The sequence below is a fragment of the Stegostoma tigrinum genome, chromosome 2 (assembly GCF_030684315.1).
Source record: "Stegostoma tigrinum isolate sSteTig4 chromosome 2, sSteTig4.hap1, whole genome shotgun sequence".
In the NCBI taxonomy this organism is placed as follows: Eukaryota; Metazoa; Chordata; class Chondrichthyes; order Orectolobiformes; family Stegostomatidae; genus Stegostoma; species Stegostoma tigrinum.
The window spans coordinates 121116076-121141223 of NC_081355.1; the positions used below are offsets into that span (position 1 = coordinate 121116076).

Sequence of the window (25148 nt, forward strand, 5' to 3'; positions counted from 1 at the left end):
ACAAACTGGAACAACTCCCAAGGGTTCCTTATAGAGCACTTTCTAAACTCATGTCTTTTCCCACCTAGAGTACAAGGCAGCAGATATGAGAACACCAACACCTGCAAGTTTTCCTTTGAGTCATACACCATCTTAACGTGGAACAATATCAATTTTAGGTGGCATAGTGATGCAATTGTCAGCACTGCTGCTTCATAGTAGCAGGGACCTGGATTCGATCCAAGCCTGGGATTACTAACTGTGTGGAGTTTGCATATTTTCCCCATGTCTGCATGGGGTTTCCACTGGGTACTCTGGTTTCTGCCTACAGTCCAAATGCATTCAGGTTAGGTGGGTTGGCCATGCTAAATTGCTCCATAGTGTCGCAGGGTGGGTGGATTAGCCACGGCAGAAACAACAGAACTGAGGAAACATTAACTGACTTTTTTTCTTCACAGAAGCTGCCAGACCTGCTGAGCTTTTCCAGCAACTTCTGTTTGTGTTCCTGATTTGCAGCATCCACAGTTATTTTGGTATTTAGCCATGGCAAATGCAGGGTTAGGGTAGGATGTTATTTGGAGGGTTGGTGCAAAATTGATGGGCAGAATGGTTCCTTTCTGCACTGTAGGAATTGTGAGATTTCCTTACTACTGTTAGGTCAAAATTCTGGAACTCCCTCTCTAATAGCACTGTGGGGGTCCCCACACTTCATGATTCAAAAAGGCAATACATCACCACTTTCTCAAGAACAATTAGGGATGTGTAAGAAATGCTAGTCTAGTCCAGTGTACACTACATCCTATCCATTCATGAATTAAAGAAACCTGGCTATGGTTACAAAATAGCATTTCTGCCTGCACAGATGGTGGGAGCTTAAGTTGTGGTGTCACATAACAGGGCCACAAAGTGCACAAATGAAGAATGGAACCATTGTCAACAAAATAAAGATAAATGTTACGTTTATTTATTGTCTCACAATCTCAGGACATTCTAATTAATTATTGTTTAAGTGCAGCGACTACCATAATATAGGGAAAATTGACAACTAATTTTCATTCAGCAAGGCTCCACAGATTATTGAAATAAATACCAGATTATCCAGTTAAATGACGTGAATTGGAAGTTAATTGCTAGCCAGAGTAATTTCTTCTTTGAAAAGTCATGAGGAATTTTTTTTGCATCCATGATGGCAACTCTGACTTAGCAGTTATTTACTACTGTACTGAGGCATCAGCATAGGTTAAAAGTTCAACGATCTGAAAGGAGGTTTGAATCCCTGATCTTCTGGTTTAAAAGGCAAAACTGCTAGCTATGAAATAAGTATGTCACATTGACAGCCTTATCTCCCCATCAGCAACACAAGTCCCTTCACAATTCCACTGTTTCATATCATATTTTCTGTAGTTTTTCTGGAAAGGGAAGTTGTTGCATTATGTGCATTTGAAAGAAATTGCCATAAACAGAATATTTGCTAGTTAATAGTACATCTAAATCAGTATTTTCTGGAGGAGAGACTACATGCACAGAGGAAAATGGGTGCCATTTTGGGAAGGAAAAGGAAACATCAGAGCTGAACAGACATGATCAGGAAGCTCTACTTTTCCTAACAAACAAGTCAGAGATAAAAGATTAGAAGAGAACTGCCAGTTCAAGATGGTAATGAGATAAATTGCATAGGGTGCTGAGAGTTTAGTTCTCTGAAATTCTAGTTATTTGAAATCTCACCCATCATTATTCAGTCACACTTACTTCACAATTTAGAGTACACACTCCTAAAATAAACATTTCTTGTATACCTCATTAAGAAATTTGACAGCTCCATAATATCCATTGTGATTTCTGACTCAGTGATTCTGGCATGACACCTTACTTAAGTCCCAGCCCACACACATCCACTTAGGAGGAGGTTTAAAAAAAATGAGATCAAAAGCACAGACATGGATCTGCTTATGAAAATATCTTCTGCTAAGAACATTAGTAGAAGGACCTTCTGTAAGGTTGAGTATTGATAATTATTATTACTACACATTCTTGAAAATTATTAATATTTAGCATATATTTTCAGGTTCTGCATTGTGCAAACAATCACAATTTTAGTAGATTTTTTGATAATAGGTAATCCAGTTGTATGAATTACATTAGTGAGGCAGGTTTGCAAACCCAAAACTGTACCATAGATTTTTCAAAGTCAGTTCATATCAGTCTGTTGTATAAATACCTACAGGTTCTTACCTTGTGACTGTGATAGTGATCATTTAAGTCCCTCCTGTGTCAGTTTCATCTCCAAGATATACCAGGTACAAGCTACTTCCTTTTATGGTTTGCTAGCTGTCAGTTTCCTTTATAAACTTTCTAACTAACATTGGAAAAATATGGGCTTATTAGAGATAGACAGCATGGCTTTGCGCAGGGAGATCGTGCCTCACAAACCTGATTGAGATTTTTGAGGAAGTGACAAAGATGATTAATGAGGACAGCAGGACAGTGAATGTTGTCTACATGAACTTCAGCAAGGCCTTTGACAAGGTTCCTAATTGTAGGCTGGTGCAGAAGGTGAAGTCACATAAGAATCATGGTGAACTGGTAAGATGAATACAGAATTGGTTTGGTTAAATAGACAGAGTAATGGAGGAAGGTCATTTTTCAGTCTGGAGATCTGTGGTCAGTGGTGTTCTGCGGGGATTAATGCTGGGACACCTGTTGTTTATAATACATAAAAATGACTTGGAGGTGAAGACAGGTGGTCTAATTAGGAGATTTGTAGATGACACGAAGACTGGGGTTGCTGCGGATAGTGCAGAAGACTGCCAGAGGACACAGTGGGATGTAGTTAGGCTGGAGACTTGGCAGAAAAATGGCAAATGGAATTTAAAGTGAGGTGGTGCATTTTGAAAGGTCTAATAGAGGAGGGAAGTATGTGGTAAATGACAGAACCATAGAATCATTAACATACAGAGGGATCTAGGCATCCAGGTCCACAGGTCCCTGAAAGTGGCAACACAAATGGACAAGGTGGTCAAGAAGGCTTATGATATGCTTGCCTTCATTGGTCGGGATGTAGAATATAAAAACTGGCAAGTAATGTTGCAGCTATGTAGAATTTTAGTTGGGCCACATTTGGAATAGCGTGTGCATCTGGTCATCACAATACCAGAAGCAGATGGAGACTTTGGAAAAGATATAGAAAAGGTTTACCAGAATATTTGGAGGGTATTAGCTTTGAGGAGAGATTGGACAAATTTGGTTTGTTTTCATTTCAATGGTGGAGATTGAGGAGCAACCTGATTGTAATTCTGTAAATTTCTAGAGATATAGAAAGAATACAGTCGGAGTCTTTTTCCAGGACAAGTTAATTTTTAAACACAGATAGGTGATAGAAGTAGATTCAATAGCAACATTTGAGAGATACCTTGGCAGATACATGAATAGGCAGGAAACAGAGGAACATAGATCATGTAGAGGAAAAAGATTTTTGGTTTAGAAAGGCATCATGTGTCAGCACAGGTTCAGTGGGCCGAAGGGTCCGTTCCACTGCTGTACTGTTCTTAGCACTTAGTATTACCTAAATTTACTTGCTCCTTTGAAAACTAATTCTACCAAAGTAACATTTGGAGGCCAATTTACATTTTTTAACTTATATGTTGATTTAAATAAATAAGTCTTTCAAAAAACTGTCTTAAAACTCTTAATTTATATAGTTGTTTTTTCATGAGCTTCTCTTAACTTCTAATTTAGGTGAATAATATGTAATTTGTACCTTAAGGTATTAGAGTTCAATATCACTTTGGGTAATCTGACCAAACATAGTCAATCTGTGGAAGCCATTGGTTGTCTGGAAAAAGATGCAGTGTTTTTTAATCGAGGTTTGTCCCGTGACATAGGACACAGTACTCTACGGTCTGTTCCGCAGGATGCACACCAGGACAAACATCTATTCACCCGAAGGGCCACCAACTTGTTGAAAGATGCTTTTTGATCTGCCCAAAACTTTTCAGTCTTGCAGAACAAGTAGTTGACCTTGACCAAGTGTTGCAGACTAGCATGCTTTAAGGTCCAGGACTATGCGCTGAGGGCTATACAAAAGTTTAGGACATCTGCTGCCAAGGCACAATGGGAAAAGACTACATGGGGTTTTTCCTTCTGAAGTTAAATGGAGGTCTGTTCAGTTGTCAGGCCCTCCTGGTACCTCAAGTGCATGTAAATGTAATCTTGTTCAAATAAGAAATGCTTTTGGTTTGTCTGGATAAAGTCATATTCTAGTGTTTGTTTGTCATATTGATATGCTGCTGTACAGAACAGACTATTTTTGTGACAGAGATGGTAGGAACTGCCGATGCTGGAGAATCTGAGATAACACGGTGTGAAGCTGGATGAATACAGCAAGCGTGAAGAAGGGTCTTGACCTGAAACGTCAAACTTCCCTGCTCCTCTGATGCTGCTTGGCCTGCTGTGTTCATCCAGCTTGACACCGTGTTATCTCAGACTGTGTCTCAGGCAACCAGCTTGTAAAGTTACGTGCAACAGTCCCTCTTCCGCACCTACACAGGCCCCAAACCCCACCTCTTCCTCCGGTACATTGATGACTGTATCGGCGCCGCCTCTTGCTCCCCAGAGGAGCTCGAACAGTTCATCCACTTCACCAACACCTTCCACCCCAACCTTCAGTTCACCTGGGCCATCTCCAGCACATCCCTCACCTTCCTGGACCTCTCAGTCTCCATCTCAGGCAACCAGCTTGTAACTGATGTCCATTTCAAGCCCACCGACTCCCACAGCTACCTAGAATACACCTCCTCCCACCCACCCTCCTGCAAAAATTCCATCCCCTATTCCCAATTCCTCCGCCTCCGCCGCATCTGCTCCCACGATAAGACATTCCACTCCCGCACATCCCAGATGTCCAAGTTCTTTAAGGACCGCAACTTTCCCCCCACGGTGATCGAGAACGCCCTTGACCGCGTCTCCCGCATTTCCCGCGACACATCCCTCACACCCCGCCCCCGCCACAACCGCCCCAAGAGGATCCCCCTCGTTCTCACACACCACCCTACCAACCTCCGGATACAACGCATTATCCTCCGACACTTCCGCCATTTACAATCCGACCCCACCACCCAAGACATTTTTCCATCCCCTCCCCTGTCTGCTTTCCGGAGAGACCACTCTCTCCGTGACTCCCTTGTTCGCTCCACACTGCCCTCCAACCCCACCACACCCGGCACCTTCCCCTGCAACCGCAGGAAATGCTACACTTGTCCCCACACCTCCTCCCTCACCCCCATCCCAGGCCCCAAGATGACATTCCACATCAAGCAGAGGTTCACCTGCACATCTGCCAATGTGGTATACTGCATCCACTGTACCCGGCGCGGCTTCCTCTACATTGGGGAAACCAAGCGGAGGCTTGGGGACCGCTTTGTAGAACACCTCCGCTCAGTTCGCAACAAACAACTGCACCTCCCAGTCGCAAACCATTTCCACTCCCCCTCCCATTCTCTTGATGACATGTCCATCATGGGCCTCCTGCACTGCCACAATGATGCCACCCGAAGGTTGCAGGAACAGCAACTCATATTCCGCCTGGGAACCCTGCAGCCATATGGTATCAATGTGGACTTCACCAGTTTCAAAATCTCCCCTTCCCCTACTGCATCCCTAAACCAGCCCAGTTCATCCCCTCCCCCCACTGCACCACACAACCAGCCCAGCTCTTCCCCCCCACCCACTGCATCCCAAAACCAGTCCAACCTGTCTCTGCCTCCCTAACCGGTTCTTCCTCTCACCCATCCCTTCCTCCCACCCCAAGCCGCACCCCCAGCTACCTACTAACCTCATCCCACCTCCTTGACCTGTCCGTCTTCCCTGGACTGACCTATACCCTCCCTACCTCCCCACCTACACTCTCTCCACCTATCTTCTTTACGCTCCATCTTCGGTCCGCCTCCCCCTCTCTCCCTATTTATTCCAGTTCCCTCCCCCCATCCCCCTCTCTGATGAAGGGTCTAGGCCCGAAACGTCAGCTTTTGTGCTCCTGAGATGCTGCTTGGCCTGCTGTGTTCATCCAGCCTCACATTTTATTATCTTGTGTCTGTGACTTTGTTTTATATAAATATATAATTGTAAAAAATATCTTTTTATATAAAGTATAAAAAAAGTTACGTTAAAAAAATCATTGTGTAGCCTTTCCAATAGGAATCCCAGATTTGTGAAGTGTGGGAATCTCAGTATAATGGGTACCCACAATAACACATTTGTCTTAATCATCTTTATATTAAGCTGCCAGTCTGAACAAAAGAGATAGAGAAAAAAACCTGTCCTAATCCTGCTGCTTGTTGATGATTTGTGTTACCATAGAATCAGTATGGTGCACCAATATCAACTAAGAGTATGTACTCTTTGCTTTACTGTCCAGCTGAATTTCCGACATAAAATTGCAGTAGTCCATTTTCCCTATCCAATTCATGTTGTTCCAAGATTTCTGCAGCTTTTCCCGACTGAATTGGACATCTGCTTCACCAACAGGTATGGACTAAGGATAGCTCTTTAATATGGAAGCACGGGCTGTTCCTCACAGCCACTCTCAGAACTCATTTACCTCTGCTTGATGGTGAGGAGTGCCCAGCTGTGGTTCTAAGATGCAGTGCCCTGCACCTCTAATTAGACATTCATCAACAATAAGATAGCACACTTACAGAGGCATCAATAACGTACGTATCTTTTGTGGCTTTACAGGATAATCTCTGGTACTGGACAGCAACGAGAAGGACCTTACATTAGTAACCATTTGTATTACTTTAGTCCTGCTCCACTTGTATATGCAATAGTGCTGCCAGGATGCAAACCTGCAAAATATTTGTGTGTGTAATTTCAACAATCTCAATTTCTTCAGAAATATTGCTTCTACAGAAATCCATGGAGAGAAAGCAGAGTTAATGTTTTGGGTCCAGTGACCCTTCACCAGAATTGTTTGTAGATAGGAAAAAAGGTTGGTATGTGTGCTTAAGATGGGTTGGGTGAAGGAGTAAGTGCAAATGGAGCCAAGAGAGAACAGGAGTTGGGCAGACAAACAAATGAATAATGGTCAGCCTGGGAGAATCAACAGCTGCTAATAGGGGTCACTAATAGCTGATATTGGTTGGTTGTGGTAGCTGTCCATGTGATGACAAAACCTGGTGGGTAGGGATGGGGTAAGGACTCCCGCCTCCTTATAACACCAATGGGATTCCTCGTGTCTTCGCTAACACTATCAGCATCCACATGCAAAAGATCATTAGCCACCATTTCTGCCACCTCCATCAACAGATACGTATTCCTTTCTCCTCCCCTCCCTTCTCAGCTTCCACAGCGACCACTCCCTCCAGGACACACTGGTTCACTCCTCAATAACAAAGTGTGGGGCTGGAGAAACGCAGCAGGCCAAGCAGCAACTTAGGAGCACAAAAGCAGACATTTCAGGCCTACCCTAAGATGCTGCTTGGCCTGCTGTGTTCATCCAGCCCCACACTTTGTTATCTTGCATTTTCCAGCATCTGCAGTTCCCATTATCTCTGGCTCACTCCTCCTTTGCTTTCAATGTCTCCCCATAACCCCATAGTACCTTGCTAAACTATCACAAGAAGGTGTAACAACAGCACCATTTACTTCCTCCCTCCTCACTATATATGGGTCCAGGCACACTTTCCAGATGAAGTAGCAATTTACCTGCACTTCACTCAATCTAGCCTACTGTAGTTGCTGATCACAATGCGCTCTCCTCTACACTGGGGACAAAATCACAGACCACTTTTAGGTGCCCGCTTTGCAGAACACCTGCTTTCTGACTGCAGAAATGACTCTGAGTGTCAGTTGCCTGCCACTTCAATAGATCACCATATTCCCTGATCAACATCTCAATCTAGGGCTTGCTTCTGTGCTTCAGCACTTCAGCGAAACTCAGCGCAAAGCTGGAAGAACAGCACTGCATCTTCCTTTTGGGAACCTGACAGCCTTCAAGATTTAACATCAAGTTCAATAATTTTATGGCTGAAGCACCTTCTCCCAAGACCTTACCCCACCCCATACACCAGGCCTTGTCTGGTGGGCTGCTACTACATACTAGCCATTGTCAGCAACTAATGAAACCCATTAAAAGCTGTTGATTCTCCCAGGATGACTATTAGCCATTCCTTGCCTGCCCAAATAGTGTTCTCTCTCAGGGCCTCATCTCCACCAATCATTTACTTCTCACTCCTTCTCATCTTCAGCATGTACCAATCTTTCCTCACTACTATCAGTTCTGAAGAAGGACCATTGAGCCCGAAACATTAACTCTGCTTTCTCTCTACAGATGTACCAGGCCTGCTGAGTTTTTCCAATAGTTTCTGTTTTTGTATCAGATGTCGTAGCTTGTTCTTTGGTTGGCTTCAGAATAATCTGTTCTAAGAAACTATCTGAAAATATGCTACAAACTTCTTTACTAGACTACTTTTGTTCCTCATGATTATTGCCTGCCATTCTGAAAATCTTTCATTATTTCTTCCTTTATGCTCCACCTTACCAAGTTAGGGGGCTGTGCATTAATCTCAGAAATGACTTCTTGCCTTTATCATTTTTCATCTCTATCGAAATAATTTTGAAATCCTGGTTTCATGAAATTAGGACATCCCTTTCTATTTTGCTAATTATTCACTAGCAAAGCCACCCCTCTACATTTTTCGTAGCTTAATGTCCTGTCTAAATTTCCTGCAACTCCAAGATTTGGGAATCAGGCTGGTTCGGTACGGCAAGTCCCGGTGAGAAGGCAAGGCCTCCATGAACTGGAAGTGAGGCCTCGAAGTCCAAAGCGCAGCATGGTCTAGAGACTTGGCCCGGGCGGTTTGGAGCACGGTGCTGGAACTGACTTGGTGAAATGACTAAAATTCAAGTACTTTTTAAAAAAATTCTTTATTCTTATGCTGAATTTTATCATTAATTCTTTCAAGTCTGGAACTCATGCTTAAGTATTTGTGCCTAGGTATCCCGTACCTAAGAAGGTATCAAAGCTGAAATATAACAAACTTTTCACAGTACTCATTTGAGTGCATGTGACAATAAAGCTAATTCAGTCCATAAAATTCTGTAGTCTGTCTCTATAATAACTAGCAGTTCTTAAGTATCTGTGCTTTAATACAGTGGCAATTTCCGGCATGATCTTTCTGAAAAGTAATCTGACTTTTAAGGGAAGAAATTATTTCTCAACATGAAAATTTGAAATATTTTAAATTGTGTGGTGAAATGGGGTGGTAGATAGGGGTGGTTCAGTGATTAGCACTGCTGTCTCATAGCACCAGAGACCCTGGGTCAATTCCACCCATTAGGAACTGCGTGTGTGTGGAGTTTGCACATTCTCCCCATATCTGCATGGGTTTGTTCCAGGTGTTCCAGTTTCCTCCCGCAGTTCAAAAGATGTGCAGGTTAGGTGAATTGGCCATGCTAAATTGCCCATTGTGTCCAAGGATGTGCAGGTTAGGTGCATTAGCTACAGGAGGTGCAGGGTTACAAGGACAGGGTAGGGTGTTTAGGTCTGGGTGGGTTGCTCTTCAGAGGGTCAGTATGGAGTTGATTGTCAAAATGGTCTGCTTCCACACTTTAGGGATTCTATGACAAGATAAATTCAGTATTTGAAAGACAGCCTTTTGTGCAAGGGATGGAAAATATTTGGTAAGTGAGAAGTATGTAAAAAGAGTCATTGAGGATTTAAAAGCTGACACAAGAAAGGTAAAAAAAAACACAGCAAATATTCATTCTAATGTATTAACACACAAATACTGGTATCTACCTTTCTGTAGAGTTGAGTTGGAAGAAGCCCTGATGGTTCCAAAAAGATTTTATTTCCTTTTCTAGTATCAACAATGATTGGCACAGGTTTCTTGGGGACTGACATCTGAACGTCAACTATGTTGGCTTGAACAAAGTTTTTCTTGGTGCGAAGTCCCATTAGTGGTTTGTCAGATGGGATGGAGGATTTAATTCCTTCTACAGGAACTTGGTAAGGTTTCCCTGTGAAGTTAAACAGACTGAAATAATGCAGATTGCAGACTTATTTTATGACCACCGATGTTCAGCAATGGCTCAAAACGAGATGTGATGTGATGTTTCTCCACCCAAAGGCTGCCTGGGAACTGATACATCACAGGCACCTGTGGACATGGATGAATTGACAGAAAAATTCTGCAAGCTGTAATTACTTTCTAACAAGTGTAGACACTGCCTCATGTAGTGCTAAGCAATATAACATTCTTAGTCTATGCTAAATTAACTGATCTCAGCTATGGCAGTGGATCATCTTTCTTGATTCCAATAGCCTTTAAGTAGAGAGAACGAGTTAGTAAAAAAGCATAACAATGGGAGGAATCTTGACTTCATCTGGAAAAGTAGCTCACTGAAATTGCACCATTTATTAATAATACTGAAATTTCCCTCAAAACCAACATTCATAGAATAACTTGATAATTTATATGAAATTGGCTGTAACATCTAAAATGCCCCACTCTTCAGCTATAACTGGCAAAAAAAATCTTTATCAGCTAGTAGCCAGGGTTCACCTTTACTACAAAAGGTTTGAACTCAAGCTTGTGTGAAGATGACAGTTATAAACTGGTGGTCCTCAATCACATATTAATATGTGCCAGGGCAGATCAGCCTGCATAAAACAAAGGCATTGCACAAAGAACAAGAGGGTCAGCATTTGACTTTCTTCTCACAAGGCACATCGTTATAAACTCAGCTCAGCAACAGTTATTCCAGAGGTTGGACTCAATAAAATGACATTTTGCAGAATGATAAATACTACAGAACAGGGGAAAGCTCTTCAGCCCCAATACTGATACTTCCATAACTGTGTACCTTTAATATACTTCCCATTTAAATATTTACTTCAATTCCTTTTCAGTGATATTCTAGAGTCTATTTCAATAGCCACTATGGTATAACATCTTCTGGTCTAATTGTCTTCGGTGGTAAAAGCAACTTTGTCCCTTGGTTACAATTAGATCCTCATTTTCCATCCTCTTGCTCCATTTGTCACATGGGAGAGAAATCTGTTTATACATCGTAAAGCCTCCAGACGTTATTCACCTTTGGTTGCCCTTCTCTAGCTATTATTCACACTCATTATGGTGCTGCCACTGCTTCTACGTCAGCAAAAAATTCCTGGTTTCGACATCAACCTCATTTCACTGTTGCATCTCTCTTCACTCCTCCCAGTTTGAGTTCCAAACCTTCTGTTATTCAATTTGCTGAACCATTGTCTCTATTTCCCTCAAACCAGCTTCGAAGCTTTGCTCTTTCCTCACCTGAGCGCCATGCAATTCTTCAAGTACCTCTCCATTCCCCCTTGAGAAATAAGCTCAAAACACATTTCAGTCACCTTCTTGCCCACCCTAATCTCTTGAAGGCAACCCTCCTCCCTTCTGTTCTATGTTTCAATTCACCAGACACCCTCACCCCACTCTGATGTGAGACCTCCTCTACTTGTTAAAATATGGGATAAATGAATTAGGGTCACAGATCATTGACCTCACTTAATAGAATAAAAACCTCAAGTGGATAAATGATTGGTTTGTTGTCTTTGCTCCTCTCAATAACCATGTTCCCACACTTACATCCTCTTGCCATTTTCCTTTCTATTGGCTGCAAGCTCCAACAATCGCTGCAATTTTTTTTCCTCCTGGCTCCATATATCTACATCCTGGCTCCAGGTCTCCCTGATCTTTTATTCATTTTTTCTTTCTTCACTCGTCTCTATTTCCAGAGTCTTTCTTCCCTCATCCCAATCCCTTCTCTTCAATTGTAAATCCCATTCTGTAGTCATTCTCACATCTTTTCCCATTTTTCTTCTTGCCTCCAAACAGTTTCCATTCACTCTCACTATTCCAAATTCCTGAGCCTTTGCCCTGTGTTCAGAATGTAAACGCCACAGATAGGGATAGTATCTGACTTTATTTGACATCCTGCAATAATAATAACACATGGAAAAGAAAATCAGCTTGTACATACAATGTAAATGCAATATGCCCAGTAAAAATTGAAAGCTGTCATCATGCTGTCCAGACTAAGTAATGAAGAACAACACTTCAATAAATACTGACAGTCAAAGTGGGTATTAATTTCTAGCCTCAGTTGTTTTACCATGAATGAATGAACTTAAATGTCAGCCAACTCTGTAGCTTGTGGACCAAATCCATGCTGACACTACTAGTAAAGAGTAGGCTACAGTCTGTGGTTTTACAACTATTAAAATTGATCAGTGAAAACAGCATGCTGTGGGTCAGCTCTTGGAGAAATTACCAAACTGTGGTTTAGAATCCCACGAAAGCAATTCTCTACTTTCAAGGTGAATGACCCTTCTAAAAAAAAATTAATTTCAGTTTACAGTTAAGATATTGGAAATAAGGAAACCTTTTGCAATATTTTGCAGAGACTTACTTTCTGGTAGCTTTTGTTCCTTGGAATGCTTCAACAGATGGTGCTTTGGACAAGGTGGGTCAACTTTCGGCAAACCCATTGTTTTGTGCGCTGATTTCTTACTGTCCCAGTCTTTCTGTACAACTTTGCGCTGTTTTGAATGATAACTGACGACAGGAAAGAAAAATTCTAAATGTTTTTGAGCATTTTCACATGAATAAACAACCAGCTGTAATTCCGGCACAACACCAGAGGAAAAATCTATCTATAAAGTAAAACCCAGTTGAGACATACAGCAAAAATTAATTCCAACCAAGGAATCTTCAACCACTAAAATAGTATGTTGCACTGCAGAGACAGTTATGTTTAAATTACAAAGTATTTTCTATTAGATTACTTTATATAGACATCCTGTATGGCACTATCTCCATACTAAAGAGTTAAGACTTTGAACAGAACTTACAACTCTAGACAGGGAAATCATGAGGCTGCCACCAAATTGCATTCCAACACAACTGCAACCGCACGGTCCAGCACATTCCATATCCTAACATTACTGTCATGCCAAGATTTCAATGGCTCAAAGAAGAGTAGAGAAGGGCATGTCAAGAACAGTACAAGGCATACCTTAAAGAAAAATGCGTTAACCTGGCATAGCTAAAAACAGGACTACTTGCGTGCCAAATAGCATAAGCAGCTAGTGATGCAAGAACAAAATGATTCATAGCCAACAGATCAGATATAAGCTTTGAACTCCTGCCACGTCTAGTTGTGAAAAGTGGTGGACAATGAAACAACTCGCTGGAGGAGGTGGTTCCACAAATACCCCATCCTCAATAATACACATCAAATGGAAGAGAAAAAGGTTGAAGCATAAGCAATTCTGGCTGAAGATTTTTGCAAAGTAGACTATTCCTCTCAAACTCCTCCAGTGGTCCCCAGCATTAAAAATTCACAGATGCCAGTCTTCAGCCAGTTGCATTCATGCTACATGACATCAAGAAATGTTTAGAGGCACTAAATACTGCAAAGGTTATGGACTCTGCGAATATTCTGGCAACAGTACTGAAGACTTTTGATCCAGAACTTGCCACACACCTGTTCCCATGCAGCTACAACACTGAAATTTACCTGACAATATGGAAAACTGCCTAAGTACGTCCTGCACAAAAATAAACAGGCTAAATTGAACTCAACACATCACCATTCCAACAGTCTACTCTCAGTCATTGGTAAAGCAATAGAAGGTGTCAACAATAGTGCTATCAAACATCATCTGCTCAAAATAACTCTGTTTTGCCCGAGTTATTCAGCTCCTGACCTCATGAGAACATTGGTCCAAGAGACATGGACAAGAGAGCTAAATTCCAGATATGAAGTGAGAGTAACAACCTTTGATATCAAGGCTGCATTTGACCAAGCATGGCATCATGTAGCCACAGCAAAACTGGAGTCATTAGGAATCGGGGAAGACTGTCTGCTGTTGAGTCATATCTGGCACATTGGAAGATAGCTGTGGTCAGTGAAGGTTAGATATCTCAGTTTCAGGACATCGCTGCAGGAGTTCCTCAGGATAGTGTCCTAGGTCCAACCATCTTCAGCTACTTCATCAATGACCCTCCCTCCATCATGAGTGAGGATGTTGCCAATGAGTGCACAATGTTCAGCTACATTCACAACTCCTTAGCTACTGAAACTGTGCATGTAAAAATGTAACAAGACCTTGACAATATTCAGGTTGCGCTGAAAACTGGGGTGTGACATTCATGCCACACAAATTCCAGGTAATTGCCATCACCAGTAAGAGACAATCTAATCACTGTCTCTTGGTAATGCCATTGATTGTCATCACTGAATCACTCACTATCAACGTCCTGAGGTTACAATTGAACAGAAACTCAGCTGGGCATGTTACATAAATATACTGCTACAAGAGTAAGTCAGAGGCTAGTTAGGAAGGCTGCAGCAAGTAAATCATCCCCTGACTGCCCAAAGCCTACCTACCATCTACAAGGCACAGGTGAGGAGTATGATGGAATGCTCCCAAATTGCCAAGATGACAGCAGCTCCAACAATATGCAAGAAGCTTGACACCACTCAGGAAAAGGCAGCCTGCTTGGCTGGCACTCCACCCAAAAACCTTCAATCACCACCACAGAAATAGCAGTATGCACTGAATGACGATCTCCAAGACACACTGCAGAAATTTGCCAACGATACCAAGACTGCACCTTTCAAACCCAAGCTCAGTTCCATCTAGATGGACAAGGGTAGCAGATAGATGAGGACACCACGACAACAGACTTCCTCTCCGAGCCAATTGCCATCCTGACTTGGAAACGTATCACTTTTCCTTTACTGTCACTTGGATCACAGAATTCCCTTCCTAAAGGCATAGTAGGCTTACCTGCAGCTCATGGCTATATTGGTGCGAGGCGGCAGCTCAGCACCACCTTCTCAAGGGCAACTAGGGATGAGCAATAAATGCTGGCCTAGCCAGAGATATGCATGACCCCAAGTAAACCAAAGAAAACAAAAATCCTTGTCAATCACTTCTGTAGTTCCTCCAGTGTAATCTCAGTCTACCTTTAGTGTAGCAACCAAAATTGCACACACTATCATACAGTCATAGACTAATAGAGTAATATAGCATGGAAACAGGCCCATCAGTCCAAACTGGTCCATGCTAACCATGGTGCCCACTCAGCTGGTTCCAACTGCCTGCATTTAGATCATATCGCTCTCTAAACCTTTCCCATCCATGGACCTACCCAAATATAATTTTTAAATATTGCTATTGTACCTGCCTCAACTACTTTCTCTGGCATAACATTCCATATACAGACCACTCTCTGTGTGAAGAAGGTCCTTCTTAAATTATTCCTCTCTCACCTTAAAACTATGCTCTCTAGTTTTCAATTCTCCATCCCTGGGGAAAAGATTATATGCATTCATCTTATCTATGCCCCTCATGATTTTAAATATCTCAACAGGTTCACCTGTCATTCTCCCAAGTTCCAAGGAATAAAGTTCTATCCTGGCCAAACTCTCCCTATAACTCAGGCCTACTCTTCCCGACAACATTCTTATAAATCTTCTTCGTGCACATTCCAGTTTAACTGTGTCTTTCCTATAAAAGGGTGACCAAAACTGTACACAATACTCCAAGTGCGGCCTAACCAACGACTTATATAACTGTAACATAATGTCCTGACTCCTATAATCAATGCCTCGACCGATGAAGGTTAGCATGCTAAATGCCTTCTTTACCACCCTGTTTACCTGTGACGCTGCTTTCAACAAACTATGTACTTGTGCTCCTAGGTCCCTCTGTTCGATAACACTCCTCAGAACCTTACCAAGCACTGTATAAGTCCTACCTTGGTTTGACTTTCCAAAGTGCAACACCCGAAACTTATCTGTATTGAATTATTTGCCAATCCTCAGCCCACTTCTCCATCTGTTCAAGATCCCTCTGTAATTTTTGATAACCTTCCTTGCTATCAACAATACGTCCTAATTTTGTATTATCATCCTCGAACTTACTAATCATGCCTTGTACATTCACATTCAGGTCATTTATGTAATTTGTTGGGTATAACTTCCCTCTGAGAAAGCCATGCCGACTATCTGTGACCAAACCTTGCCTCTCAAAGTGGAGATTAATTGTCTTCTTCAGAATTTTCTCCAATAGTTTCCTTACCATTGAAAAAAGGCTCTCTGGTCTATAATTTCTTGGTTTATCCCTACAATCCTTAAAATCCAACCAGCTGTCCTCTAGTCCTCTGGCACCGCCCCTGTGGCCAGAAAGGAATAAAAAATTTCGGTCAAAGACCCAGTAATTTTCTCTCTCACCTCTTTAGGAGGTAACACGTGACCTGGGATTTGTCCATTTTTAAGCACACCAAAACCTCCAATAGGTCCTTAAGTCCTATGACAATCTGCTCAAGAAACTAATACGTGCTCTCCCCGAATTCTGTGTCTACACATTTCTTAATAAACCTTTTCAGAAGTGTTATGATACACCTCCAAAGCAGGTGGGACTTGAACCTGTGTCTTCTGGCTCAGAGGGACAGGTACTACTACTGTGCCACAACAGTCTTAAGTCTGCAGCTACATCCTCCTTCTTCTCATTGATGACAGATGTAAAGCACTCATTTAACACCCTAACAATATCCTCTGGCTCCATGCACGAGTGTCCTTAATAGGCCTTAGTCCTGCCTCCAATGTAGAATGGACTATCTTGGGATTTCACCCCACTTTAACCTGCCAATATTTTATTTCTTAATGCCCCCTTTATTCTCGTAATTGCTTTCTTAAGAACCCCCTTGCATTTTCAGGAATTAACTAGAGCCTCCATTCAGTTTCTCCTTTTCTACCTGGCAAAAGCATCTCCTTTCCTTCTTATCCAGACATCAGTATTCCTAGGCATCCAGGATTCTCTGGGCTTGTTGCTCTGACACTTCACCCTATAGGAAACGTGTTGGTCCTGTCCTCTCCCCATTCCATTTTGAATACACCCCGCCTGTTCTGTTGTACATTTTCCCACAAATAGCAGTTTCAGTCTGCCTTGGCCAGATCCTGCCTTCGCCCAATTCAAAATCATTTTATACAGACCATCATTTTCCTTTCCCATAACAAACTTAAATCACATCGTTAATGTTTCTGAGGAGCTATTCTATTCTGTCAGCAGATCCAAAATGTTAACTCTGTTTTTTCCTTCACAGCTGCTGCCAGTCCTGCCTGAGCTTTTCCAGCAACTTTGATTTTGTTTCTGATTTACAGCATCCAAGGTTTTTCAGTTTTGAAATCACACTGTTGTGGTTGCTCTCACTAAATCCTTTTTCACTGTTACCTTAATCATCTGTCTGACTTTGTTCCCCAGAATTAGGTTCAGCACTGTTCTGTCCCTAATTCGATCTTCTGCAGGTTGATTCAAAAAGCTTTCCTGAATACATTTCAAGAGATCTGTCCTCTCTAAAATCTTTACTCCATGAAAATCCCAATTAATGTTGGGCAAGTTGAAATCCCCTAACACCATACATAGAACATAGAAAAGTACAGCACAGCACAGGCCCTTCGGCCCACGATGTTGTGCCATGGAATATTCCTAATCCAAAAATAAAATAACCTAACCTACATTCCCCTCAATTCACTGCTGTCCATGTGCATGTCCAGCAGTCGCTTAAATGTCACTAATGGCTCCGCTTCCACGACTACCACTGGTAAACTATTCCATGCGTTCACAACTCTCTGGGTGAAGAACCTTCCTCTGACGTCTCCTCTATACCTTCCTCCTAGCACCTTAAAGCTATGACCCCTTGTGGCAGTCAATCCTGCCCTGGGGAAAGGTCTCTGGCTATCAACTCTATCCATGCCTCTCATTACCTTGTACACCTTGATCAGGCCACCTCTCTTCCTCCTTCTCTCCAGAGTGAAAAGTGAATACTCTATTATACAATTACTCTTTTTTTTACACTCCTCAGATGAATATCTGCTCTTCTGTTGTCTGTTTTTTCTTTGGGGGTTGGGGGGGAATCCATAATATACTCCCAGCAATGTGAGTTCCCTTTTTATTCCTAAATTCTGTCCACACTGCATCATTTGAAAACCCTTCCAAAAAAAATCATTCCTCCCTATTGGAGTAACTAACTTGTTAATTAATAGTCCAATACCATCTCTTCTATTGCATCCTCCCCACCTCTCCTAAAGATCCTAAACACCAGAATGTTGTATTGACACTCCTGTTCCTTCCTCAACCACATTTTTGTGATGGCAACAATATCAGAATTCCATGTGTCAATCTGCACCCTTAACTCTTCAGCTTCACGTATGATACTACTTACACACTTGCAATTCAATATAGCTGAACTCTATCTGTCTTGGCTCCTTTATTATAGTAAGTTGTGTCCTTATTGTCCTAATACTCTGTGTCCCACCCTCCTGTTGAACTAGCTTAAACTCCTCCCAACAGCTCTAGCAAACCAATACACAAGGTTCCATTTTGGTTCAGATGCACAATGCTTCACTTGTGCTGGTTCAACCTTTCCCAGAAATGGTCCCAGTAATCCAGGAATCCCTCCTGCCTGCACCTTCTCTATTGCCATGTATTCATCTGCCCTATTCTCCTATTTCTATACTTGTTAGTACTCATGTTAAGCAAATCATCTAAGTCAATGACTGGGAATTTAAATATCATTTAAAAGATTATTAGCCTCCAAGGGGATTGCAACAGCTGGTGATTGCACAATATTCCATCCAGCTTCCTTCACCATTTCTCTGATAATGATATATATGAGTAGCAAGCCCTGGACAACATCCAGACTTAGGCTGATAAACAGGGAGTATTACAATCCCCGTAGACACTAAAAACGTTTTAAAAGAGATTTTCAAGTGACTAATAGGTGGAACAGAAAAATAAGGTTCCACATTTTAAAATTTTTACTGTAAACAGAGGATATTACAATCCCTGTAGACAATGAAAGAATTTTAAGAGATTTTCAAGTGACTAATAGGTAGAACTGAAACACAATGTCCCACATTTTAAAACTTTTTCTGTAAACTTCCTAACAAATCTGTCTCTAAAATTGTCTGAGGGGTAGAATTAGCCACGTTGTCTTTCCTGTGAAAACAACACAAAGAAATGTGAAATCTTTTTTAAATGATGGAAAACTCCAAGGTATCTATTTCAAAGCCACTGAGATCTATCGTGTAACAGTCTCTTGTTTGTTACAATTCCCATAAAGTATCTAAATTTTATAAAGAGATGAATTTCCCCTGCAACTGACAGGAAGAACTAAAAGGACAAGATGTTAAGAATTGTTCTTTGCCAGAAAACTAAAAACTTACAGAGATCAAACATTACTGAGTGGCAACTAATACATTAATCTCAAAGAAGCATGATTTTCCATTTACAAAATGTTTCAGTGCGCCATACTTTGAACAGATTTGTAGCATTTCAAGAACAGTTCCACAGTCACTCCTAGCTCGCCAATGGAATGTCACTTCTCCCTACCACGTCAGCCTCCAGTTCAAACAGCAGCTGTCTTTTTAACATCTTTTTACTCCCACCTCAACAGATTTCTGTTCGCGCCTCTCCTCTTATGACAACCAGATCATACAGATATGTGTCTGAGCTGAGGTGTTTATCCAGAATTCCATGTTTCATTTTGAATGAAAAGTATATTTCATAGAATAAGTAATATTTACCTCTCAAATGCCAAACAATAACCATCTCCAATAAAAAGGGACATAAACTATATCTGCTTGACATTTAATAGCAATATCATCAGCAAATCCAGAAGAAATACTTTCCTAATGGTTATTAGTGATCAGAAAACTTAACTGGACCAGCTGCATAAATAAATAGTCAAGATAAGGTATCCTGCACCAAGTGACTCACCTTAGCCCCAAATGTCTGTTCACTACCTCTTCACAGCATTCAGGAGATTCAAGACCAGGCTGGACAAAGCTATACACTTGACTGCAAACCATTCTCCAAGTTAAAGATTCAAAAATTCTAAAACCATGCTTCTTATCCCCCATTATTTGTTCTTCTCAGACACATCTTTATTCATTCTCTCGTTCTTTATGCTTTCCACTTTTGACTCAATTTCTCTCATTCCGTCCCTTGAGAGTCTCCTTTCCATTCATTCCTTCTCTTCATCTCAATCTCTGCGGCTTTATATCACTTTTCTGCCCCCTTCCCTTTCGGTAAATTCTGTCTCCCTCAGTCCTCCATATCAAAGCAAAATCTCTCCCTCCATACTCTAGCTCGTCGTTGACTCTCTCTCTCCAAACCATAACTCCGTTCCCTTATACCCTCTCTCCAACCATCACCTTCACTCTAACCGCACTCACCTGTTCCTTCTTTCCAAACTCTAAGATCCAGATTCCCTCTACCCTCTCTTCCCTCATTTGAAAAACCCCACTCTCTCTCCTTCCATGTCTCCAAATCCCCTCACTGTCCTCAACCCGCACTCATTCACTTTTTTGTCATTTTCTCTGTCCGTCGTCCCTCCTCTCCTTCCGCCTATCCAAGCCCTCTGTCCGTCGTCCCTCCTCCTCTAAACCCCATCTTTTTCCTCCATGCACTTCTTCCCTCTCTCCAAACTCCCCATCTTTCTCTTCCATCTATTCGCTCCATCTCTCCAAACTCCCTCTCTCCATTCCCCACATTCTCTTTCTCCTTCCCTTCCCTCCCCACATTCTCTCTCTCTCTCTCTCTCCCCAAACCCCCGATCTTTCGATGGGTCTCCTACTCCCTGAACGACACCTGGCGGGGTCAGTTCCATGTTTTGGAAACAAGCATTCTGTCCGGAAACTCACTTGAGGCGGTGGCGAGGCGGAGGCTGGGGCCGGGGCAGCAGGTTGTAAATACACTCACTCGGAGTCTCGTCGTCCATCGCGGAGATCCGACAAACCGTTTGAAGCTGGTGGAACGAGAAAGACCACGAAGCCACGTTGCCATAGCCACCGTTACCACCAACAGACTTAGGCCAGCATACGTCATTTCCGAGATAATAAGATGTGAAGCTGGATGAACACAGCAGGCCCAGCAGCATCTCAGGAGCACAAAAGCTGACGTTTCAGGCCTAGACCCTTCATCAGAGAGGGGGATGGGGAGAGGGAACTGGAATAAATAGGGACAGAGGGGGAGGCGGACCGAAGATGGAGAGTAAAGAAGATAGGTGGGGAGGTAGGGAGGGGATAGGTCAGTCCAGGGAAGACGGACAGGTCAAGGAGGTGGGATGAGGTTAGTAGGTAGCTGGGGGTGCGGCTTGGGGTGGGAGGAAGGGATGGGTGAGAGGAAGAACAGGTTAGGGAGGCAGAGACAGGTTGGACTGGTTTTGGGATGCAGTGGGTGGGGGGGAAGAGCTGGGCTGGTTGTGTGGTGCAGTGGGGGGAGGGGACGAACTGGGCTGGTTTAGGGATGCAGTAGGAGAAGGGGAGATTTTGAAACTGGTGAAGTCCACATTGATACCATATGGCTGCAGGGTTCCCAGGCGGAATATGAGTTGCTGTTCCTGCAACCTTCGGGTGGCATCATTGTGGCACTGCAGGAGGCCCATGATGGACATGTCCTCTAGAGAATGGGAGGGGGAGTGGAAATGGTTTGCGACTGGGAGGTGCAGTTGTTTGTTGCGGACTGAGCGGAGGTGTTCTGCAAAGCGGTCCCCAAGCCTCCGCTTGGTTTCCCCAATGTAGAGGAAGCCGCACCGGGTACAGTGGATGCAGTATACCACATTGGCAGATGTGCAGGTGAACCTCAGCTTAATGTGGAATGTCATCTTGGGGCCTGGGATGGAGGTGAGGGAGGAGGTGTGGGGACAAGTGTAGCATTTCCTGCGGTTGCAGGGGAAGGTGCCAGGTGTGGTGGGGTTGGAGGGCAGTGTGGAGGGAACAAGGGAGTCACGGAGAGAGTGGTCTCTCCGGAAAGCTGACAGGGGAGGGGATGGAAAAATGTCTTGGGTGGTGGAGTAGGATTGTAAATGGCGGAAGTGTCGGAGGATAATGCGTTGTATCCGGAGGTTGGTAGGGTGGTGTGTGAGAACGAGGGGGATCCTCTTGGGGCGGTTGTGGCGGGGGCGGGGTGTGAGGGATGTGTTGCGGGAAATACGGGAGACGCGGTCAAGGGCGTTCTCGATCACTGTGGGGGGAAAGTTGCGGTCCTTGAAGAACTTGGACATCTGGGATGTGCGGGAGTGGAATGTCTTATCGTGGGAGCAGATGCGGCGGAGGCGGAGGAATTGGGAATAGGGGATGGAATTTTTGCAGGAGGGTGGGTGGGAGGAGGTGTATTCCAGGTAGCTGTGGGAGTCGGTGGGCTTGAAATGGACATCAGTTACAAGCTGGTTGCCTGAGATGGAGACTGAGAGATCCAGGAAGGTGAGGGATGTGCTGGAGATGGCCCAGGTGAACTGAAGGTTGGGGTGGAAGGTGTTGGTGAAGTGGATGAACTGTTCGAGCTCCTCTGGGGAGCAAGAGGCGGCGCCGATACAGTCATCAATGTACCGGAGGAAGAGGTGGGGTTTGGGGCCTGTGTAGGTGCGGAAGAGGGACTGTTCCACGTAACCTACAAAGAGGCAGGCATAGCTGGGGCCCATGCGGGTGCCCATGGCCACCCCCTTAGTCTGTAGGAAGTGGGAGGAGTCAAAAGAGAAGTTGTTGAGTGTGAGGACGAGTTCAGCTAGGCGGATGAGAGTGTCGGTGGAGGGGGACTGGTCGGGCCTGCGGGACAGGAAGAAGCGGAGGGCCTTGAGGCCATCTCCATGCGGAATGCAGGTGTACAGGGACTGGACGTCCATGGTGAATATGAGGTGTTGGGGGCCAGGGAATTGGAAGTCCTGGAGGAGGTGGAGGGCGTGGGTGGTGTCACGGACGTAGGTGGGGAGTTCCTGGACCAAAGGGGAGAAAATGGAGTCCAGATAGGTGGAGATGAGTTCGGTGGGGCAGGAGCAGGCTGAGACGATGGGTCGACCAGGGCAGGCAGGTTTGTGGATTTTGGGAAGAAGATAGAAACGGGCCGTGCGGGGTTGGGGAACAATGAGGTTGGAGGCTGTGGGTGGGAGGTCCCCTGTGGTGATGAGGTCGTGAATGGTGTTGGAGATGATGGTTTGGTGCTCGGGTGTGGGGTCATGATCGAGGAGGTGGTAGGAGGTGGTGTCGGAGAGTTGGCGTCTGGCCTCGGCGATGTAGAGGTCAGTGCGCCATACTACCACTGCGCCACCCTTGTCTGCGGGTTTGATGGTGAGGTTGGGGTTGGAGCGGAGGGCTGCCCGTTCTGCGGGGGAGAGGTTGGAGTGGGTGAGAGGGGTGGAGAGGTTGTGGCGGTTAATGTCTCGACGGCAGTTGGAGATGAAGAGGTCGAGGGAGGGTAGGAGGCCTGGGGGTGGTGTCCAGGAGGAGGACTTGTGTTGGAAGCGGGTGAAGGGGTCAGTGGAAGGAGGGTTGGGTTCCCGGTTGAAGAAGTAGGCATGGAGGCGAAGACGGCGGAAAAACTGCTCTATGTCCAACCGTGACTGGTATTCGTTGATGTGTGGTTGTAGGGGGACAAAGGTGAGCCCCTTGCTAAGGACTGACCGTTCGTCCTCAGTCAGTGGGAGGTCTGGGGGGAGGGCTCAGTGTGGCTGTCTTCTCTGGGGTTGCTGGCTGTGGAGGTTGTGGGCGGAGCGATGAGGTCGTCGGCCGTGGGCGGGGTTCCGTCGGCGTCGGCCGTGGGCGGGGTTCCGTCGGCGTCGGCCGTGGGCGGGGTTCCGTCGGCGTCGGCCATGGGCGGGGTTCTGTTGGCGTCGACCGTGGGCGGGGTTCCGTCGGCGGTTGGAGGATGGGGGTGGGCGGCAGCAGCTGAGGTGAGGGTGGTGTGTCGGGTGTTGTACCTGGACGTGGAGGTGGTGACTGCAGCAGCGGTTCCGGAAGTTCTGTGGCCGGCGGAGGCGGATGTGACGTCATCGGTGGGGTCTCCGGCCGTGTCCTCATGGTCAATGGCGGCGGGTGCATGGTGGGAGAGGGGCAGGGACAGAGTCGGGATTTGGGAGGCGCAGGAATCCTCTAGTGGGTGGCAGGGGCCCGTGAGTTGGTTGTACTTACGATTTTTGGTGTCCAATAAAGCTGAGTGGAACTGGGTGTTCAGTCTGTGGATCCTGCGGAGGGTAAAAAACAGCAGGGGTCCTTTGCAGGTCTGGGAGATGGAGGCTCTGAGCTGGGGCAGGCTGGATTGCAGTGTGTGGAGGTGCCGGCACATGGCTGCGAGTGTCTGTTTCAGGAGTCGCAGGGAGAACCGCTTCTGTTTCAGTCATTTCCGCCCCGCTGCCCTATCTGTGCATGGTCAAAACATTGACCAAAACCTGCCCCCACCCGTGGAAGGGGAAAACCAGAAAGACAAGGGAGATTCCATGCATTTGTGGGATGTGGGCTTCTCTGACTGGGCCAGCATTTCTTGACCATCCCTAATTGCCCTTGTGAAGGTGGTGGTGAGTTGCCTTCTTGAATCGCTTGCTGTCCACCTGCTGTAAGTTGGCCCACAATGCTATTAGGGAGGGAATTCCCAGATCTGACCCTGCAACAGTGAAGGAACGGAGATATGTTTCAGGTGGTAATTCTATAAACTTCTTCACCAAAAGGGCTGTGAATCAATGGAATTCTCTGCCCGGTGAAGCAGTTGACACTACCTTGTTGAACATTATTAAGGCAAAGATTGATTTTTGAACAAGAAAGGAATTAAGAGTTCCAATGAGCAGATAGATAAGTAGAGCTGAGTCCATAAAAAGATCAGCCATGATCTTACTGAATGGCAGAGCAGGCACAAGGGGTCAAATGGCCCACTCCTACTCTTGTTTCTCATGTTGTTAAAGTTTTTCCTCTCACTTTGAACCTATGTCCTTTTTTGTGAAGACAGTAGTGATGTATATGTCAGGATGGCGAGTGGCTTTAAGTGGAACTTGAAGGTGGTGCTGTTCTCATACGTCAGCTGCCCTTGTCCTTCTAGATGGAAATGGTAGTGGGTTTGGATGGTGCTCTCTGAGGATCTTTAGTGAAAAAAGTAGAAATAAAGATAGAAAGTAGGTGTTAGTTGTGATGAAGTGGGAAATATTACTGAGGGGAATGACAGTGGATAGGTAATGGCAAACATTCAAAGAGCGAATGGGTGAACTGCAAAAAAATGTTTATTTCTATCTGGTGCAAGAGTGCAGAGAGAACAGTGGCTAAACAATGGGGTATAATGGAAGTTAGTTATAATACTAAAT

The 25148-nt window shown here is 44.3% G+C and overlaps 2 protein-coding genes across 3 annotated transcripts in view; one reads left to right on the plus strand and one right to left on the minus strand.

Moving 5' to 3' along the window:
- enkur (enkurin, TRPC channel interacting protein) overlaps positions 1-21045 on the minus strand; it is a 33029-nt gene extending 11984 nt beyond the window's left edge. The window contains exons 1-3 of one of the 2 annotated variants that reach the window (XM_059638934.1): positions 20789-21045; positions 12424-12569; positions 9776-9996 (exon numbers count right to left, since the gene is read on the minus strand). In XM_059638934.1, coding sequence (XP_059494917.1) covers positions 9776-9996; positions 12424-12502 — 300 coding nt within the window. In that variant the 5' untranslated portion in view covers positions 12503-12569; positions 20789-21045. Of the gene's footprint in view, positions 1-9775; positions 9997-12423; positions 12570-20730 lie in introns of both variants that reach the window. The other variant, XM_048562606.2, reaches the window with a different exon arrangement.
- Positions 21046-23423: 2378 nt separating this feature from the next.
- Positions 23424-25148, plus strand: part of LOC125447038 (threonine synthase-like 1) — an 83106-nt gene continuing 81381 nt past the window's right edge. Inside the window, exon 1 of the mRNA XM_059641980.1 lies at positions 23424-23460. The gene's annotated coding sequence lies outside the window, so the exon portion shown is untranslated. The remainder of the gene's footprint in view (positions 23461-25148) is intronic.